General features: G+C 37.5%; 1 protein-coding gene across 1 annotated transcript in view; it reads left to right on the top strand.

Annotated features, from left to right (window-relative positions):
- Window positions 1-3,406: 3,406 nt before the first annotated feature.
- The window catches only part of prrg2 (proline rich Gla (G-carboxyglutamic acid) 2), a 26,383-nt gene continuing 11,213 nt past the window's right edge, over window positions 3,407-18,576 (top strand). Inside the window, exons 1-4 of the mRNA XM_061884230.1 lie at window positions 3,407-3,566; window positions 3,642-3,736; window positions 17,723-17,895; window positions 18,074-18,107. Of these exons, the coding sequence (XP_061740214.1) occupies window positions 3,655-3,736; window positions 17,723-17,895; window positions 18,074-18,107 (289 nt within the window). The 5' untranslated portion in view covers window positions 3,407-3,566; window positions 3,642-3,654. The remainder of the gene's footprint in view (window positions 3,567-3,641; window positions 3,737-17,722; window positions 17,896-18,073; window positions 18,108-18,576) is intronic.

Raw genomic sequence — 18,576 nt, 5'->3', positions numbered from 1 at the left:
GTTTATGTTGACGGCGGTCACTCACCTGGTCTCGTCAACAAGTACAAAAGCAGTCCAAGAGAATCAACAAACAATTTGTAGTCAATTTGTTATGATAGAATATACATTCAATGACAGCTAAAGCTAGCTATCCAAATTGCTATTAAAAGTTTATAACACATGAAGCTAATTCGCGCGCACGTATTAAATACGTACGTAGTTACGTCATTACGTACGGGAAGGCATGAGACCAGGGGTCTCAAACTCAATTCACCTCGGGGCCACTGGATGCAGAGTATGGGTGAGGCCGGGCCCTGAGAAAAGAAAATATTGTAGCGTCCCGGAGGAGTTAGTGCTGCAAGAGGTTCTGGGTATTTGTTCTGTCGTGTTTATGTTGTGTTATGGTGCGGATGTTCTCCCGAATTGTGTTGGTCATTCTTGTTTGGTGTGGGTTCACAGTGTGGTGCATATTTGTAACAGTGTCAAAGTTGTTTATACGGCCACCCTCAGTGTGGCCTGTATGGCTGTTGACCAAGTATGCCTCGCATTCACTTGTGTGTGAAAAGCCTTAGATATTATGTGATTGGGCTGGCACGCAAAGGCAGTGCCTTTAAGGTTTATTGGCGCTCTATACGTCTCCTTACGTCCGTGTACCACTTCGTACAGCGGCGTTTTAAAAAGTCATACATTTTACTTTTTAAAACTAATACCAATAATTTCCAATATTACATTTTAAAGCATTTATCGACCAATAATATCGGCAGTCCGATGTTATCGGACATCTCTACAGATAACGGTTCGAATTGATCCAAGTTATCGGGGACTGTGATTACCGACAGGTGTCGCGGTTTGACTGCAGCCGGGCATGTAAGAAAACCCTCGTCTCCATGGCAACGTCTCTGTCGCGTTCACTCATTTGCTGCTTTTCCACTAACGCAGGGGTAGGCAACCCAGAACGTTGAAAGAGCCATTTTGGAGCCAAATAAAACAACGCTGTCAAGCGCCATTCATATAAAACACACGGGCCGCACTAACAGACTTTTATATTAAGGTGGGGGCCGCAAAATAACATCTCTCGGGCCGCAATTGGTCCGCGGGCCACGTGTCTGAGACCCCTGCATAATACGGTGGGATACACTAAAAGCTATACAATATATTTTATTTTTTATTTGAGAATACGTAATTTATTTGGAAACCGTACAGAAACCCGAAGCCATAAACGGCAAAGAAATCTAAAAAACTGTTGACTGTCTACTGACTGTTGAAGATGATAATGTGATTGCACTCATAGACGTTTTATAAGTAGCGGTTGTGACGCGAGAAATTCGGCCGCCATCTTGAAGTGGTGATGAGGAGCCGGCGAGCAGCCTAAACTGACAGTTGACAGGTAGAAAACAAAGATGGTGTTCAGCGTTTTCCTGCTCAAATGAGTGGACTGTTGAAAATAGGAGTCAGGGGATTACTATTCACAAGTAAGATTTGGCATTTACATACTATTGGTTGTATTTTGTGAAAAGAATATTACCACATAGTTGAGAAGGAGCAAATATCTTCAATAGTACTGAAATCATAGCCGCTAGCAAACGAGTGTGTGACCATAATAGAATTGCTTGTCAATGAAATTAATTACATTTAAAAATGTCATACTTGAATAACACAAAGTTGAAATAAATGATGACGATAAAGATTGTAAGACATCATTATAATTGGCTAAAAAAAAAGCTAGCATGCTACTTATAGCATTACTTTAGCATGCGTTAAGAACCAAAATATATTACTTTGCGACATTAACCTGAAAAAAATTGTTAAAAATGCTCAAATTTACCAAAATATGACTCTGGTTTATACCTACAATTAGCTAAAAAAGCTGGCACGCTATTTTAGCATAACTTTAGCATGCGTTAAGCACCAAGCTATATTACTTAGCGATGTAAACCTGAAAAAGTTGTTAAAAATGCTAACATGTTATCATACATCAAGTACCAAAATATGACTCTGGTTTATACCTAAATACAAAAAAATCTTGCATGTTAATTTTAGCATAACTTTAGCATGCGTTAAGCACCAAGCTATATTACTTAGCGACATAAACCTGAAAAAATTGTTCAAAATGCTAACATGTTAGCATACATCAAGTACCAAAATATGACTCTGGTTTATACCTAAATAAAAAAAATCTTGCATGCTAATTTTTGCATAACTTTAGCATGCGCTAGGCACCAAATATATTACTTTGCGATGTAAACCTTGAAAAAATTGTTAGAAATGCTAGCATGTTAGTACACATCAAGTACCAAAATATGATTATGGTTTTTACCTATAAAATTAGCCAAAAAAAAAAGCTAGCATGCTACTTGTAGCATAACTTTAACATTCACAATGCACCAAAATATATTACATTGTGATATAAACCTGAAAAAATTGTTAAAAATGCCAGCAAGTTAGCATACATCAAGTACCAAAATATGACTGGTTTATACCAAACAAAATTAGCTATAAAAAGCTTGCATGCTATTGGAGCATAACTTTAGCATGTGTTAAGCACCAAAATATGTTATTTTGTGACATAAACCTGAATTATATATATATATATATATATATATATATAGAAAAGCTAACAATTTAGCATACATCAAGTACCAAAAATGACTGTTTTTTTACCTATAAAATTAGCTAAAAAAAAGCTAGGATGCTAATTTCAGCAGAACTTTAAAGTATATTACTTCGTGACGTAAACCTGAAAAAATGGTTAAAAATGCTAAAATGTTTGCATACATCAAGTACTAAAATATGACTCTTGTTTATATCTATAAAATTTGCTTAAAAAGCTAGCATGCTAATTTTAGCACAACTTTATCATGCTTTAAGCATCAAAGTATATTACTTTGCAATGTAAACCTGAAAAAATTGTTAAAAATGCTAAAAGGTTAGCATACCTATAATATCTTGTATCATGCTAACAGGTAACATTTGTCAAGCAACAAAATATTTGTGAAAAAAAAAAAGCTATCATGCTAACAATTAAATGGGCTGCAAATGATTTAAATGATCATGTGTTGATAGTGATGTAGGAAATGTGGCATTGATTGTTTAATGCACGGGAACTGATTTATTTATTTAATTTATTGACAAAATATTTACATAAAAATACGCAGCCTGCTATGTTGAACACATTCCAACACAAATCAACCTATTTATTTCCTCTAATAAACTTTAGAAATGATCTGGAATACAAACACACTACTGAATTGAAGTTGGAGATTTTTTTTATGTTTTTTTTTTTATTGCCCGATTGTTTGTAGTAAACACAAAGTCATAACATGGAAATATACATGATGCCTTATTATCTAAATATAAACATACTTCTTTAGGGGCCACAAAAGGCATTGCGTTTATGTAGTGACATAGTATCAGTGACAGTCCAACAGACAGGTTTGAATAGGTACCTCCCTCCGGCTGGTATGTCGTCCAACAGGTTTGAGACAGCGTATCGTAGAGAAAGCAACGCTTATGTGTCTTGAAAGTTTTATCTCGAACGTCATGTATTAAAGCAAAGGAGTACGACTCCGGAGGACACCTGTGAGGAGGTAAGGAAGATGAGAAGGTGAGCGGGTGCAAGTAGCAGACACGTTTTGACTGTCATGGAGTTATTTCCTCAACAGATTCCATGCCACAATGGCGGCCTCCTGGAGGTGGATTTGTGTGCTGAGCATTCTGCATTGGGCCCACTGCTCGGTCACCTCCAGGAACACTTCAGGTATACCACACCTCTCCTGTCTCATTCACTACACCAGGGGGTCACCAACGTGGTGCCCGCGGTTACCAGGTAGCCCGTAAGGACCAGATGAGTAGCCCGCTGGCCTGTTCTAAAAATAGCTCAAATAGTAGCACTTACCAGTGAGCTGCCTCTATTTTTTAAAATTGTATTTATTTACTAGCAAGCTGGTCTCTCTTTGCTCGACATGTTTAATTCTAAGAGAGACAAAACCCAAATAGAATTTGAAAATCCAAGAAAATATTATAAAGTCTTCACTTGTTTAAATAAATGTATTTATTTTTTTTACCTTGCTTCTTAAAACTTTCAGAAAGACAATTTTAGAGCAAAAATACAACCTTAAAAATGAGTTTAGGATTTTTAAACACATATACCTTTTTACCTTTTAAATTCCTTCCTCTTCTTTCTTGACAATTTAAATCAATGTTCAAGTAAATGTAATTGTTTTCTTGTAAAGAATAATAAATGCATTTTAATTTAATTCTTCATTTTAGCTTCTGTTTTATCGACGAAGAATATTTGTGAAATATTTCTTCAAACTTATTATGATTAAAATAAAAAAATAAAAATATTCTGGCAAATCTAGAAAATTTTTAGAATCAAATTTAAATGTAATTTCAAAGTCTTTTGAATTTCTTTTAAAATTTTTGTTCTGGAAAATCTAGAAGAAATAATGATTTGTCTTTGTTAGAAATAAGCCTTGGTCCAATTTGTTATATATTCTAACAAAATGCAGATTGGATTTTAACCTATTTAAAACATGTCATCAAAATTCTAAAATTAATCTTAATCAGGAAAAATTACAAATGATGTTCCATAAATTATTTTTAAAAATGTTTTCAAAAAGATTAGAATTAGCTAGTTTTTCTCTTCTTTTTTCGGTTGAATTTTGCATTTTAAAGAGTCGAAATTGAAGATAAACTATGTTTCAAAATTATATTTTCATTTTTGTCCTGTTTTCTCCTCTTTAAACCGTTAAATTAGGTGGTTTTTTTTCATCATTTATTCTCTACAAAAAACATTCCGTAAAAAGAAAAAAAATGTACGATTGAATGACCCTTATATATATATATATATATATATATATATATATATATATATATATATATATATATATATATATATATATATATATATATATATATATATATATATATATATATATATATATATATATATTTTTTTTTTTTTATTTATTTTTTTTTTTATTGAAGGTAAATTGAGCAAATTGGCTATTTCTGGCAATTTTTTCAAGTGTGCATCAAACTGGTAGTCCTTGGCATTAATCAGTACCCAAGAAGTAGCTCTTGGTTTCAAAAAGGTTGGTGACCCCTGCCGTACTGAGTGTACTATACACAGTACACTCGCCGGTGTACCTGCATAGCCAATAAACCGAAAGCGTGCACACTTTTTTTTTCCCCACCCGAAGCCGTGGAAAATAAAAAAAACTGCAGAATGCTCAAACCAGTCTTGAACAAATATATTTCCATGAGAAAACTTGAAATATGTATGTGCTTTTTCTTAATGGAAACAATAAAATAGTAAAATTTTGACCCATTTTTTATAAAATTTTACCAGCTTGTGTAGCTGTCATTTTGACATCTCATTGAAAAAATAACAATGTGCTTTTTTACCGGGTTTGTGGTTTCAGCGGCGCTGCAATATTATGTTAAAGTTAAAGTACCAATGAGTGTCACACACACACCAGTCGTGGCGAAACGATTTGTTATTGTAACAGCTGGAGATGTTTTAATATCTTAGTGAAAAAATAATAATGTGATTTATTGGTTTTCTATTTCTTTCCCCTCTCCAAAAAAACTACATTAAAGGTCAATTTTCACTGATTATTCATTACTATGATTTGGCATCATAGCAAAAACAGTAAATAAAGTGGGGCAAAAAAGTATCTAGTCAGCCAGCGATTGTGCAAGTTCTCCCACTTAAAATGATGACAGAGGTCTGTAATTTTCATCATAGGTACACTTCAACTGTGAGAGACAGAATATGGGGAAAAAAATCCAGGAATTCACATTGTAGGAATTTTAAAGAATTTATTTGTAAATTATGGTGGAAAATAAGTATTTGGTCAACCATTCAAAGCTCTCACTGATGGAGGTTTTGGCTCAAAATCTCACGATACATGGCCCCATTCATTCTTTCCTTAACACGGATCAATCGTCCTGTCCCCTTAGCAGAAAAACAGCCCCAAAGCATGATGTTTCCACCCCCATGTTTCACAGTAGGTTTGGTGTTCTTGGGATGCAACTCGGTATTCTTCTTCCTCCAAACACGACGAGTTGAGTTTATACAAAAATGGATACATGGATGATACAGCAGAGGATTGGGAGAATGTCATGTGGTCAGATGAAACCAAAATAGACCTTTTTTTTTCTAACCAATGATAATATGTATTTTGGCACAAGTATAGTGATACGTATCGTATTGTGTCAAAAGTATCTTGATATGTGTCGTATTGTGACAAAAGTGTCTTGAGATGTATCGTATTGTGTCTAAAGCAGGGGTCACCAACCTTTTTGAAACCAAGAGTTACTTCTTGGGTACTGATTAATGCGAAGGGCTACCAGTTTGATGCACACTTAAATAAACTGCCAGAAATAGCCAATTTGCTCAATTTACCTTTAATAAATAAATCCATGGGCTTCACGGTGGAAGAGGGGTTAGTGCGTCTGCCTCACAATACGAAGTTCCTGCAGTCCTGGGTTCAAATCCAGGCTCGGGATCTTTTTGTGTGGAGTTTGCATGTTCTCCCCGTGAATGCGTGGGTTCCCTCCGGGTACTCCGGCTTCCTCCCACCTCCAAAGACATGCACCTGGGGATAGGTTGATTGGCAACACTAAATTGACCCTAGTGTGTGAATGTGAGTGTGAATGTTGTCTGTCTATCTGTGTTGGCCCTGCGATGAGGTGGCGACTTGTCCAGGGTGTACCCCGCCTTCCGCCCGATTGTAGCTGAGATAGGCGCCAGCGCCCCCCGCGACCCCGAACGGGAATAAGCGGCAGAAAATGGATGGATGGAAATAAATCCATATATATAAAAAAATGGGTATTTCTGTCTCATTCAGTCGTACATTTTTTTTTTCCCTTTACGTAAAGTTTTTTGTACAGAATAAATGATTAAAAAAAACACTTAATTGAACGGTTTAAAAGAGGAGAAAACACACAAAAAAATTAAAATTAAATTTTGAAACATAGTTTATCTTCAATTTCGACTCTTTAAAATTCAAAATTCTCCCGAAAAAATGACGAGAATAACTAGCTAATTTGAATCTTTTTAAAAAAATTAAAAAAAGAATTAATGGAACATCCTTAGTAATTTTTCCTGATTAATATTAATTTTTGAATTTTTTTGTTATAATATATAACACATTGAACAAAGCTATATTTCTAACAAAGACAAATAATTATTTCTTCTAGATTTTCCATCCATTTTCTACCGCTTGTTCCCTTTCGGAGTCGCGGGGGGCGCTGGCGCCTATCTCAGCTACAATCGGGCGGAAGGCGGGGTACACCCTGGACAAGTCGCCACCTCATCGCAGGGCCTTCTTCTAGATTTTCCAGAACAAAAATTTTAAAAGAAATTCAAAACACTTTGAAATAAGATTTAAATTTGATTCTACAGATTTTCTAGATTTGACAGAATATTTTATTTTTATTTTATTCATAATACATTTGAAGAAATATTTCACAAATATCCTTCGTCGAAAAAACATAAGCTAAATTGAAAAATTAAATTAAAATGTATTTATTATTCTTTACAATAAAAAAAATACTTGAACATTGATTTAAATTGTCAGGAAAGAAGAGGGAGGAATTTAAAGGTAAAAAGGTATATGTGTTTAAAAATCCTAAAATCCTTTTTTTAAGGTTGTATTTTTTCTCTAAAAGTGTCTCTCTGAAAGTTATAAGAACCTAAGTAAAAAAAATAAATGACGTGAAGACCAAGTCTTTAAAATATTTTCTTGGATTTTCAAATTCTATTTGAGTTTTGTCTCTCTTAGAATTAAAAATGTCGAGCAAGGCGAGACCAGCTTGCTAGTAAATAAATAAAATTAAAAAAATAGAGGCAGCTCACTGGTAAGTGCTGCTATTTGAGCTATTTTTAGAACAGGCCAGCGGGCGACTCATCTGGTCCTTACGGGCTACCTGGTGCCCACGGGCACCGCCTTGGTGACCCCTGGTCTAAAGTATCTTGAGACGCATGCATTGTGACTTGAGCATCTGGATACGTATCGTACTGCAACTAAAGTATCTGGATATGTATTGTATTGCGACTAAAGTATCTGGATATGTATTGTATTGCGACTAAAGTATCTGGATATGTATTGTATTGCGACTAAAGTATCTTGAGACATTATGTATTGTGACTGAAGTCTCTTGATACGTATTGTATTGTGGCAAAAATATCATGATACATATCGTATTGTGACTAAAGTATCTTGATATGCAACTTGATACGTATTGTGACACAAATATTGTGATACATAATGTGACACTAATATCGTGATACGTATGGTATTGTAACTAAATTATTGTGATACACATTGCATGGTTACTTAAGTATTGGGATACATATTGAATTGTGACTCCAGTGTTGTGATACGCATTGTATTATTATACGCGTTGTGTGATATACATATTGCATCGTAACTCTGGTATCGAGATATGTATCTTATTGTGATTACATATAAATATAACGATAATTAGAAAAAATATACATACGACAAAAAGTATTGAGTGATGTATTATGGCACAAGTATAGTGATGCTTATTGGGACAAAAGTATCTTGATATGTATATTCTCGATACCTATCGGTTTGTGACCAAAGAATCTCGATACCTATCGTGTTGTGACCAAAATATCTCGATACCTATTGTGCTGTGACCAAAGCATATCGATACCTATCATGTTGTGACCAAAGCATATCGATACCTATCGTATTGTGACCAAAGTATCTCGATACCTATCGTATTGTGACCAAAGTATCTCGATAACTATCGTGTTGTGACCAAAGTATCTCGATACCTATCATGTTGTGACCAAAGTATCTTGATACCTATTATGTTGTGACGAAAGTATCTCCATACCTATCGTGTTGTGACCAAAGTATCTCGATACCTATGGTGTTGTGACCAAAGTATCCCGATACCTATCGTGCTGTGACCAAAGTATCTCGATACCTATCGTGTTGTGACCAAAGTATCTCGATACCTATCGTGTTGTGACCAAAGCATCTCGATACCTATCGTGTTCTGACCAAAGCATCTCGATACCTATCGTGTTGTGACCAAAGTATCTTGACACCCATCGTGTTGTGACCAAAGTATCTCCATACCTATCGTGTTGTGACCAAAATATCTCCATGCCTATCGTGTTGTGACCAACGTATCTCGATTGTGACCAAAGTATCTCCATACCTATGGTGTTGTGACCAAAGTATCCCGATACCTATTGTGTTGTGACCAAAGTATCTCGTTACCTATCATATTGTGACCAAAGTATCTCCATACCTATCGTGTTGTGACTAAAGTATCCCGATACCTATTGTGTTGTGACCAAAGTATCTCGATACCTATCATATTGTGACCAAAGTATCTCTATACCTATCGTGTTGTGACCAACGTATCTCGTTTGTGACCAAAGTATCTCCATACCTATGGTGTTGTGACCAAAGTATCCCGATACCTATTGTGTTGTGACCAAAGTATCCCGATACCTATTGTGTTGTGACCAAAGTATCTCGATACCTATCATATTGTGACCAAAGTATCTCCATACCTATCGTGTTGTGACTAAAGTATCCCGATACCTATTGTGTTGTGACCAAAGTATCTCGATACCTATCATATTGTGACCAAAGTATCTCCATACCTATCGTGTTGTGACCAAAGTATCTCGATACCTATCATGTTGTAACTAAAGTATCTCCATACCTATGGTGTTGTGACCAAAGTATCCCGATACCTATTGTGTTGTGACCAAAGTATCTCGATACCTATCGTATTGTGACCAAAGTATCTCGATACCTATCGTATTGTGACCAAAGTATCTCGATACCTATTGTGTTGTGACCAAAGTATCTCGATACCTATCGTTTTGTGACCAAAGTATCTCGATACCTATCGTATTGTGACCAAAGTATCTCGATACCTATCGTATTGTGACCAAAGCATATCGATACCTATTGTGTTGTGACTAAAGTATCTTGATATGCAACGTGACACAAATATCGTGACACAAATATCGTGATACATATGGTATTGTGACTAAATTATCGTGATACACATTGCATGGTTACTTAAGTATTGGTATACATATTGAATTGTGACTCCAGTGTTGTGATACGCATTGTATTATTATACGCGTTGTGTGATATACATATTGCATCGTAACTCTGGTATCGAGATATGTATCTTATTGTGATTACATATAAATATAACTATAATTAAAAAAAATATACGTACGACAAAAAGTCTTGAGTTATGTATTAAGGCATAAGTATAGTGATGCTTATTGCGTATTGGTACAAAAGTATCTTGATATGTATCATCTCGATACCTATCGTGTTGTGACCAAAGAATCTCGATACCTATCGTGTTGTGACCAAAGTATCTCGATAACTATCGTGTTGTGACCAAAGTATCTCGATACCTATCATGTTGTGACCAAAGTATCTCCATACCTATGGTGTTGTGACCATAGTATCCCGATACCTATTGTGTTGTGACCAAAGTATCTCGATACCTATCGTATTGTGACCAAAGTATCTCGATACCTATCGTGTTGTGACCAAAGCATATCGATACCTATCGTGTTGTGACCAAAGCATCTCGATACCTATCGTGTTGTGACCAAAGTATCTCGATACCTATCGTGTTGTGACCAAAGTATCTCGATACCTCTCGTGTTGTGACCAAAGCATCTCGATACCTATTGTGTTGTGACAAAAGTATCTTGACACCTATCGTGTTGTGATCAAAAGTATCTCGATTGTGACCAAAGTATCTCGATACCTATCGTGTTGTGACCAAAGTATCTCGACACCTATCGTGTTGTGACCAAAGTATCTCGATACCTATCATGTTGTGACCAAAGTATCTCCATACCTATGGTGTTGTGACCAAAGTATCTCGATACCTATCGTATTGTGACCAAAGTATCTCGATACCTATCGTATTGTGACCAAAGTATCTCGATACCTATCGTATTGTGACCAAAGCATATCGATACCTATCGTGTTGTGACCAAAGTATCTCGATACCTATCGTGTTGTGACCAAAGTATCTCGATACCTATCGTGTTGTGACCAAAGTATCTCGATACCTCTCGTGTTGTGACCAAAGCATCTCGATACCTATCGTGTTGGGAGCAAAGTATCTCGATACCTATCGTGTTGGGACCAAAGCATCTCGATACTTATCGTGTTGTGACCAAAGTATCTTGACACTTATCGTGTTGTGATCAAAAGTATCTCGATTGTGACCAAAGTATCTCGATACCTATCGTGTTGGGACCAAAGTATCTCGATACCTATCGTGTTGGGACCAAAGCATCTCGATACTTATCGTGTTGTGACCAAAGCATCTCGATACTTATCGTGTTGTGACCAAAGTATCTTGACACCTATCGTGTTGTGACCAAAGTATCTCCATACCTATTGTGTTGTGATCAAAGTATCTCCATACCTATCGTGAACAAAGTATCTCGATACCTATCGTATTGAGTCCAAAGTATCTCGATACCTATCGGGTTGGAACCAAAGTATCTCGAAACCTATCGTGTTGGGACCAAAGCATCTCGATACTTATCGTGTTGTGACCAAAGCATCTCGATACCTATTGTGTTGTGACAAAAGTATCTTGACACCTATCGTGTTGTGATCAAAAGTATCTCGATTGTGACCAAAGTATCTCGATACCTATCGTGTTGTGACCAAAGTATCTCGACACCTATCGTGTTGTGACCAAAGTATCTCCATACCTATGGTGTTGTGACCAAAGTATCCCGATACCTATTATGTTGTGACCAAACTATCTCGATACCTATCGTATTGTGACCAAAGTATCTCGATACCTATCGTATTGTGACCAAAGTATCTCGATACCTATCGTATTGTGACCAAAGCATATCGATACCTATCGTGTTGTGACCAAAGTATCTCGATACCTATCGTGTTGTGACCAAAGTATCTCGATACCTATCGTGTTGTGACCAAAGTATCTCGATACTTATCGTGTTGTGACCAAAGTATCTCGATACCTCTCGTGTTGTGACCAAAGCATCTCGATACCTATCGTGTTGGGACCAAAGTATCTCGATACCTATCGTGTTGGGACCAAAGCATCTCGATACTTATCGTGTTGTGACCAACGTATCTTGACACTTATCGTGTTGTGATCAAAAGTATCTTGATTGTGACCAAAGTATCTCGATACCTATCGTGTTGTGACCAAAGTATCTCGATACCTATCGTGTTGTGACCAAAGTATCTCGATACCTATCGTGTTGTGACCAAAGCATCTCTCGATACCTATCGTGTTGTGACCAAAGTATCTCGATACCTATCGTGTTGTGACCAAAGTATCTCGATACCTATCGTGTTGTGACCAAAGCATCTCGATACCTATTGTGTTGTGACTAAAGTATCTTGATATGCAACGTGACACAAATATCGTGACACAAATGTTGTGATACGTAATGTGACACAAATATCGTGATACATATGGTATTGTGACTAAATTATCGTGATACACATTGCATGGTTACTTAAGTATTGGGATACATATTGAATTGTGACTCCAGTGTTGTGATACGCATTGTATTATTATACGCGTTGTGTGATACATATTGCATCGTAACTCTGGTATCGAGATATGTATCTTATTATGATTACATATAAATATAACTATAATTAAAAAAAATATACGTACGACAAAAAGTCTTCAGTTATGTATTAAGGCATAAGTATAGTGATGCGTATTGGTACAAAAGTATCTTGATATGTATCTTCTCGATACCTATCGTGTTGTGACCAAAGAATCTCGATACCTATCGTGTTGTGACCAAAGTATCTCGATAACTATCGTGTTGTGACCAAAGTATCTCGATACCTATCATGTTGTGACCAAAGTATCTCCATACCTATGGTGTTGTGACCAAAGTATCCCGATACCTATTGTGTTGTGACCAAAGTATCTCGATACCTATCGTATAGTGACCAAAGTATCTCGATACCTGTCGTATTGTGACCAAAGCATATCGATACCTATCGTATTGTGACCAAAGTATCTCGATACCTATCGTGTTGTGACCAAAGTATCTCGATACCTATCGTGTTGTGACCAAAGTATCTCGATACCTATCGTGTTGTGACCAAAGTATCTCGATACCTCTCGTGTTGTGACCAAAGCATCTCGATACCTATCGTGTTGGAACCAAAGTATCTCGATACCTATCGTGTTGGGACCAAAGCATCTCGATACTTATCGTGTTGTGACCAAAGCATCTCGATACCTGTTGTGTTGTGACAAAAGTACCTTGACACCTATCGTGTTGTGATCAAAAGTATCTCGATTGTGACCAAAGTATCTCGATACCTATCGTGTTGTGACCAAAGTATCTCGACACCTATCGTGTTGTGACCAAAGTATCTCGATACCTATCATGTTGTGACCAAAGTATCTCCATACCTATCATATAGTGACCAAAGTATCTCGATACCTATCGTATTGTGACCAAAGTATCTCGATACCTATCGTATTGTGACCAAAGTATCTCGATACCTATCGTATTGTGACCAAAGCATATCGATACCTATCGTGTTGTGACCAAAGTATCTCGATACCTATCGTGTTGTGACCAAAGTATCTCGATACCTATCGTGTTGTGACCAAAGTATCTCGATACCTCTCGTGTTGTGACCAAAGCATCTCGATACCTATCGTGTTGGGAGCAAAGTATCTCGATACCTATCGTGTTGGGACCAAAGCATCTCGATACTTATCGTGTTGTGACCAAAGTATCTTGACACTTATCGTGTTGTGATCAAAAGTATCTCGATTGTGACCAAAGTATCTCGATACCTATCGTGTTGGGACCAAAGTATCTCGATACCTATCGTGTTGGGACCAAAGCATCTCGATACTTATCGTGTTGTGACCAAAGTATCTTGACACCTATCGTGTTGTGACCAAAGTATCTCCATACCTATTGTGTTGTGATCAAAGTATCTCCATACCTATCGTGAACAAAGTATCTCGATACCTATCGTATTGTGTCCAAAGTATCTCGATACCTATCATATTGTGACCAAAGCATCTCGATACCTATCGTGTTGGAACCAAAGTATCTCGAAACCTATCGTGTTGTGACCAAAGTATCTCGACACCTATCGTGTTGTGACCAAAGTATCTCGATACCTATCATGTTGTGACCAAAGTATCTCCATACCTATCATATAGTGACCAAAGTATCTCGATACCTATCGTATTGTGACCAAAGTATCTCGATACCTATCGTATTGTGACCAAAGTATCTCGATACCTATCGTATTGTGACCAAAGCATATCGATACCTATCGTGTTGTGACCAAAGTATCTCGATACCTATCGTGTTGTGACCAAAGTATCTCGATACCTATCGTGTTGTGACCAAAGTATCTCGATACCTCTCGTGTTGTGACCAAAGCATCTCGATACCTATCGTGTTGGGAGCAAAGTATCTCGATACCTATCGTGTTGGGACCAAAGCATCTCGATACTTATCGTGTTGTGACCAAAGTATCTTGACACTTATCGTGTTGTGATCAAAAGTATCTCGATTGTGACCAAAGTATCTCGATACCTATCGTGTTGGGACCAAAGTATCTCGATACCTATCGTGTTGGGACCAAAGCATCTCGATACTTATCGTGTTGTGACCAAAGTATCTTGACACCTATCGTGTTGTGACCAAAGTATCTCCATACCTATTGTGTTGTGATCAAAGTATCTCCATACCTATCGTGAACAAAGTATCTCGATACCTATCGTATTGTGTCCAAAGTATCTCGATACCTATCATATTGTGACCAAAGCATCTCGATACCTATCGTGTTGGAACCAAAGTATCTCGAAACCTATCGTGTTGTGACCAAAGCATCTCGATACTTATCGTGTTGTGACCAAAGCATCTTGATACCTATCGTGTTGTGACCAAAGTATCTTGACACCTATCGTGTTGTGATCAAAAGTATCTCGATTGTGACCAAAGTATCTCGATACCTATCGTGTTGTGACCAAAGTATCTCGATACCTCTCATGTTGGGACCAAAGCATCTCGATACCTATCGTGTTGGGACCAAAGTATCTCGATACTTATCGTGTTGTGACCAAAGCATCTTGATACCTATCGTGTTGTGACCAAAGTATCTTGACACCTATCGTGTTGTGATCAAAGTATCTCGATACCTCTCGTGTTGGGACCAAAGCATCTCGATACCTATCGTGTTGGGACCAAAGTATCTCGATACCTATCGTGTTGTGACCAAAGCATCTCGATACCTGTTGTGTTGTGACAAAAGTACCTTGACACCTATCGTGTTGTGATCAAAAGTATCTCGATTGTGACCAAAGTATCTCGATACCTATCGTGTTGTGACCAAAGTATCTCGACACCTATCGTGTTGTGACCAAAGTATCTCGATACCTATCATGTTGTGACCAAAGTATCTCCATACCTATCATGTTGTGACCAAAGTATCTCCATACCTATCATATTGTGACCAAAGTATCTCGATACCTATCGTATTGTGACCAAAGTATCTCGATACCTATCGTATTGTGACCAAAGTATCTCGATACCTATCGTATTGTGACCAAAGCATATCGATACCTATCGTGTTGTGACCAAAGTATCTCGATACCTATCGTGTTGTGACCAAAGTATCTCGATACCTATCGTGTTGTGACCAAAGTATCTCGATACCTCTCGTGTTGTGACCAAAGCATCTCGATACCTATCGTGTTGTGACCAAAGCATCTCGATACCTATCGTGTTGGGACCAAAGCATCTCGATACTTATTGTGTTGTGACCAAAGTATCTTGACACTTATCGTGTTGTGATCAAAAGTATCTCGATTGTGACCAAAGTATCTCGATACCTATCGTGTTGTGACCAAAGTATCTCCATACCTATTGTGTTGTGATCAAAGTATCTCCATACCTATCGTGAACAAAGTATCTCGATACCTATCGTATTGTGTCCAAAGTATCTCGATACCTATCATATTGTGACCAAAGCATCTCGATACCTATCGTGTTGGAACCAAAGTATCTCGAAACCTATCGTGTTGGGACCAAAGCATCTCGATACTTATCGTGTTGTGACCAAAGCATCTTGATACCTATCGTGTTGTGACCAAAGTATCTTGACACCTATCGTGTTGTGATCAAAAGTATCTCGATTGTGACCAAAGTATCTCGATACCTATCGTGTTGTGACCAAAGTATCTCGATACCTCTCGTGTTGGGACCAAAGCATCTCGATACCTATCGTGTTGGGACCAAAGTATCTCGATACTTATCGTGTTGTGACCAAAGCATCTTGATACCTATCGTGTTGTGACCAAAGCATCTCGATACTTATCGTGTTGTGACCAAAGCATCTTGATACCTATCGTGTTGTGACCAACGTATCTTGACACTTATCGTGTTGTGATCAAAAGTATCTTGATTGTGACCAAAGTATCTCGATACCTATCGTGTTGTGACCAAAGTATCTCGATACCTATCGTGTTGTGACCAAAGTATCTCGATACCTATCGTGTTGTGACCAAAGCATCTCTCGATACCTATCGTGTTGTGACCAAAGTATCTCGATACCTATCGTGTTGTGACCAAAGTATCTCGATACCTATCGTGTTGTGACCAAAGCATCTCGATACCTATTGTGTTGTGACTAAAGTATCTTGATATGCAACGTGACACAAATATCGTGACACAAATGTTGTGATACGTAATGTGACACAAATATCGTGATACATATGGTATTGTGACTAAATTATCGTGATACACATTGCATGGTTACTTAAGTATTGGGATACATATTGAATTGTGACTCCAGTGTTGTGATACGCATTGTATTATTATACGCGTTGTGTGATACATATTGCATCGTAACTCTGGTATCGAGATATGTATCTTATTATGATTACATATAAATATAACTATAATTAAAAAAAATATACGTACGACAAAAAGTCTTCAGTTATGTATTAAGGCATAAGTATAGTGATGCGTATTGGTACAAAAGTATCTTGATATGTATCTTCTCGATACCTATCGTGTTGTGACCAAAGAATCTCGATACCTATCGTGTTGTGACCAAAGTATCTCGATACCTATCGTGTTGTGACCAAAGTATCTCGATACCTCTCGTGTTGTGACCAAAGCATCTCGATACCTATCGTGTTGGGACCAAAGCATCTCGATACTTATCGTGTTGTGACCAAAGTATCTTGACACTTATCGTGTTGTGATCAAAAGTATCTCGATTGTGACCAAAGTATCTCGATACCTATCGTGTTGTGACCAAAGTATCTCCATACCTATTTTGTTGTGATCAAAGTATCTCCATACCTATCGTGAACAAAGTATCTCGATACCTATCGTATTGTGTCCAAAGTATCTCGATACCTATCATATTGTGACCAAAGTATCTCGATACCTATCGTATTGTGACCAAAGTATCTCGATACCTATCGTATTGTGACCAAAGTATCTCGATACCTATCGTATTGTGACCAAAGTATCTCGATACCTAACGTATTGTGACTAAAGTATCTTGATCCGTATTGTATTGCGTCTCAAGTATTGTAATACATGCTGTATTGCAAAGTCCTTGTTAGTACCCAGACTTACGTGGTATCGATACCATCAATAATTGGACCCTACTCTGTGTGTGTGTTTCAGGGGCTTCGCTGTTCCTGGAGGACGAGTCCGCCAATGCTTTCCTGTCCCGCTCATTGCTTTACAACAGCTGGGACTTTGAGGTGGTGGTACCTGACAACCTGGAAAGAGAATGTCGAGAGGAGATTTGCACCTACGAAGAAGCCAGAGAAGTCTTTGAAGACAACGCTCAAACCGTAATATAATCCCTGCAGTACATTCATAGATGCTAGTCTGTTTCGATGTTTTACTTTGCAAAGTTACTCATGATTATATTTTATTCACGCTATGTATTCTGGAGTCACACTTGTCTCTGTGGCATCATGTGACAACATGGAGGTCTGTGATTCACTCTTCTTTCCTTTCCATGTTCAGCAAGCATTTTGGGAAGACTACATTCAAGCCCACGGTAATTACTTTGCATTTTGTCCAAATATGGCCCAAAAGTACGATCATAATCCAGGGTGTCCCTAAAGTGGAAATGGTGAAATGAACTAAAATTAATTTAATAAGCACAATTTTAACACGTAAACATGCATTTTTAAATAGAAAAAAACAAACTTGTAATGAAACATTAACATAATATAATGTACAACAAATCACTGACTGTTTACAGTACAGTTCAATTCCAGTGAATTTCGCTCAAAAATTAATACCTTTGGGCTTCACGGTGGCAGAGGGGTTAGTGCGTCTGCCTCACAATACGAAGGTCCTGCAGTCCTGGGTTCAAATCCAGGCTCGGGATCTTTCTGTGTGGAGTTTGCATGTTCTCCCCGTGAATGCGTGGGTTCCCTCCGGGTACTCCGGCTTCCTCCCACTTCCAAAGACATGCACCTGGGGATAGGTTGATTGGCAACACTAAATTGGCCCTAGTGTGT

Source organism: Nerophis ophidion, linkage group LG23 (assembly GCF_033978795.1).
Source record: "Nerophis ophidion isolate RoL-2023_Sa linkage group LG23, RoL_Noph_v1.0, whole genome shotgun sequence".
Taxonomy (NCBI): Eukaryota; Metazoa; Chordata; class Actinopteri; order Syngnathiformes; family Syngnathidae; genus Nerophis; species Nerophis ophidion.
This window is presented reverse-complemented; position numbering and strand designations above follow the sequence as displayed.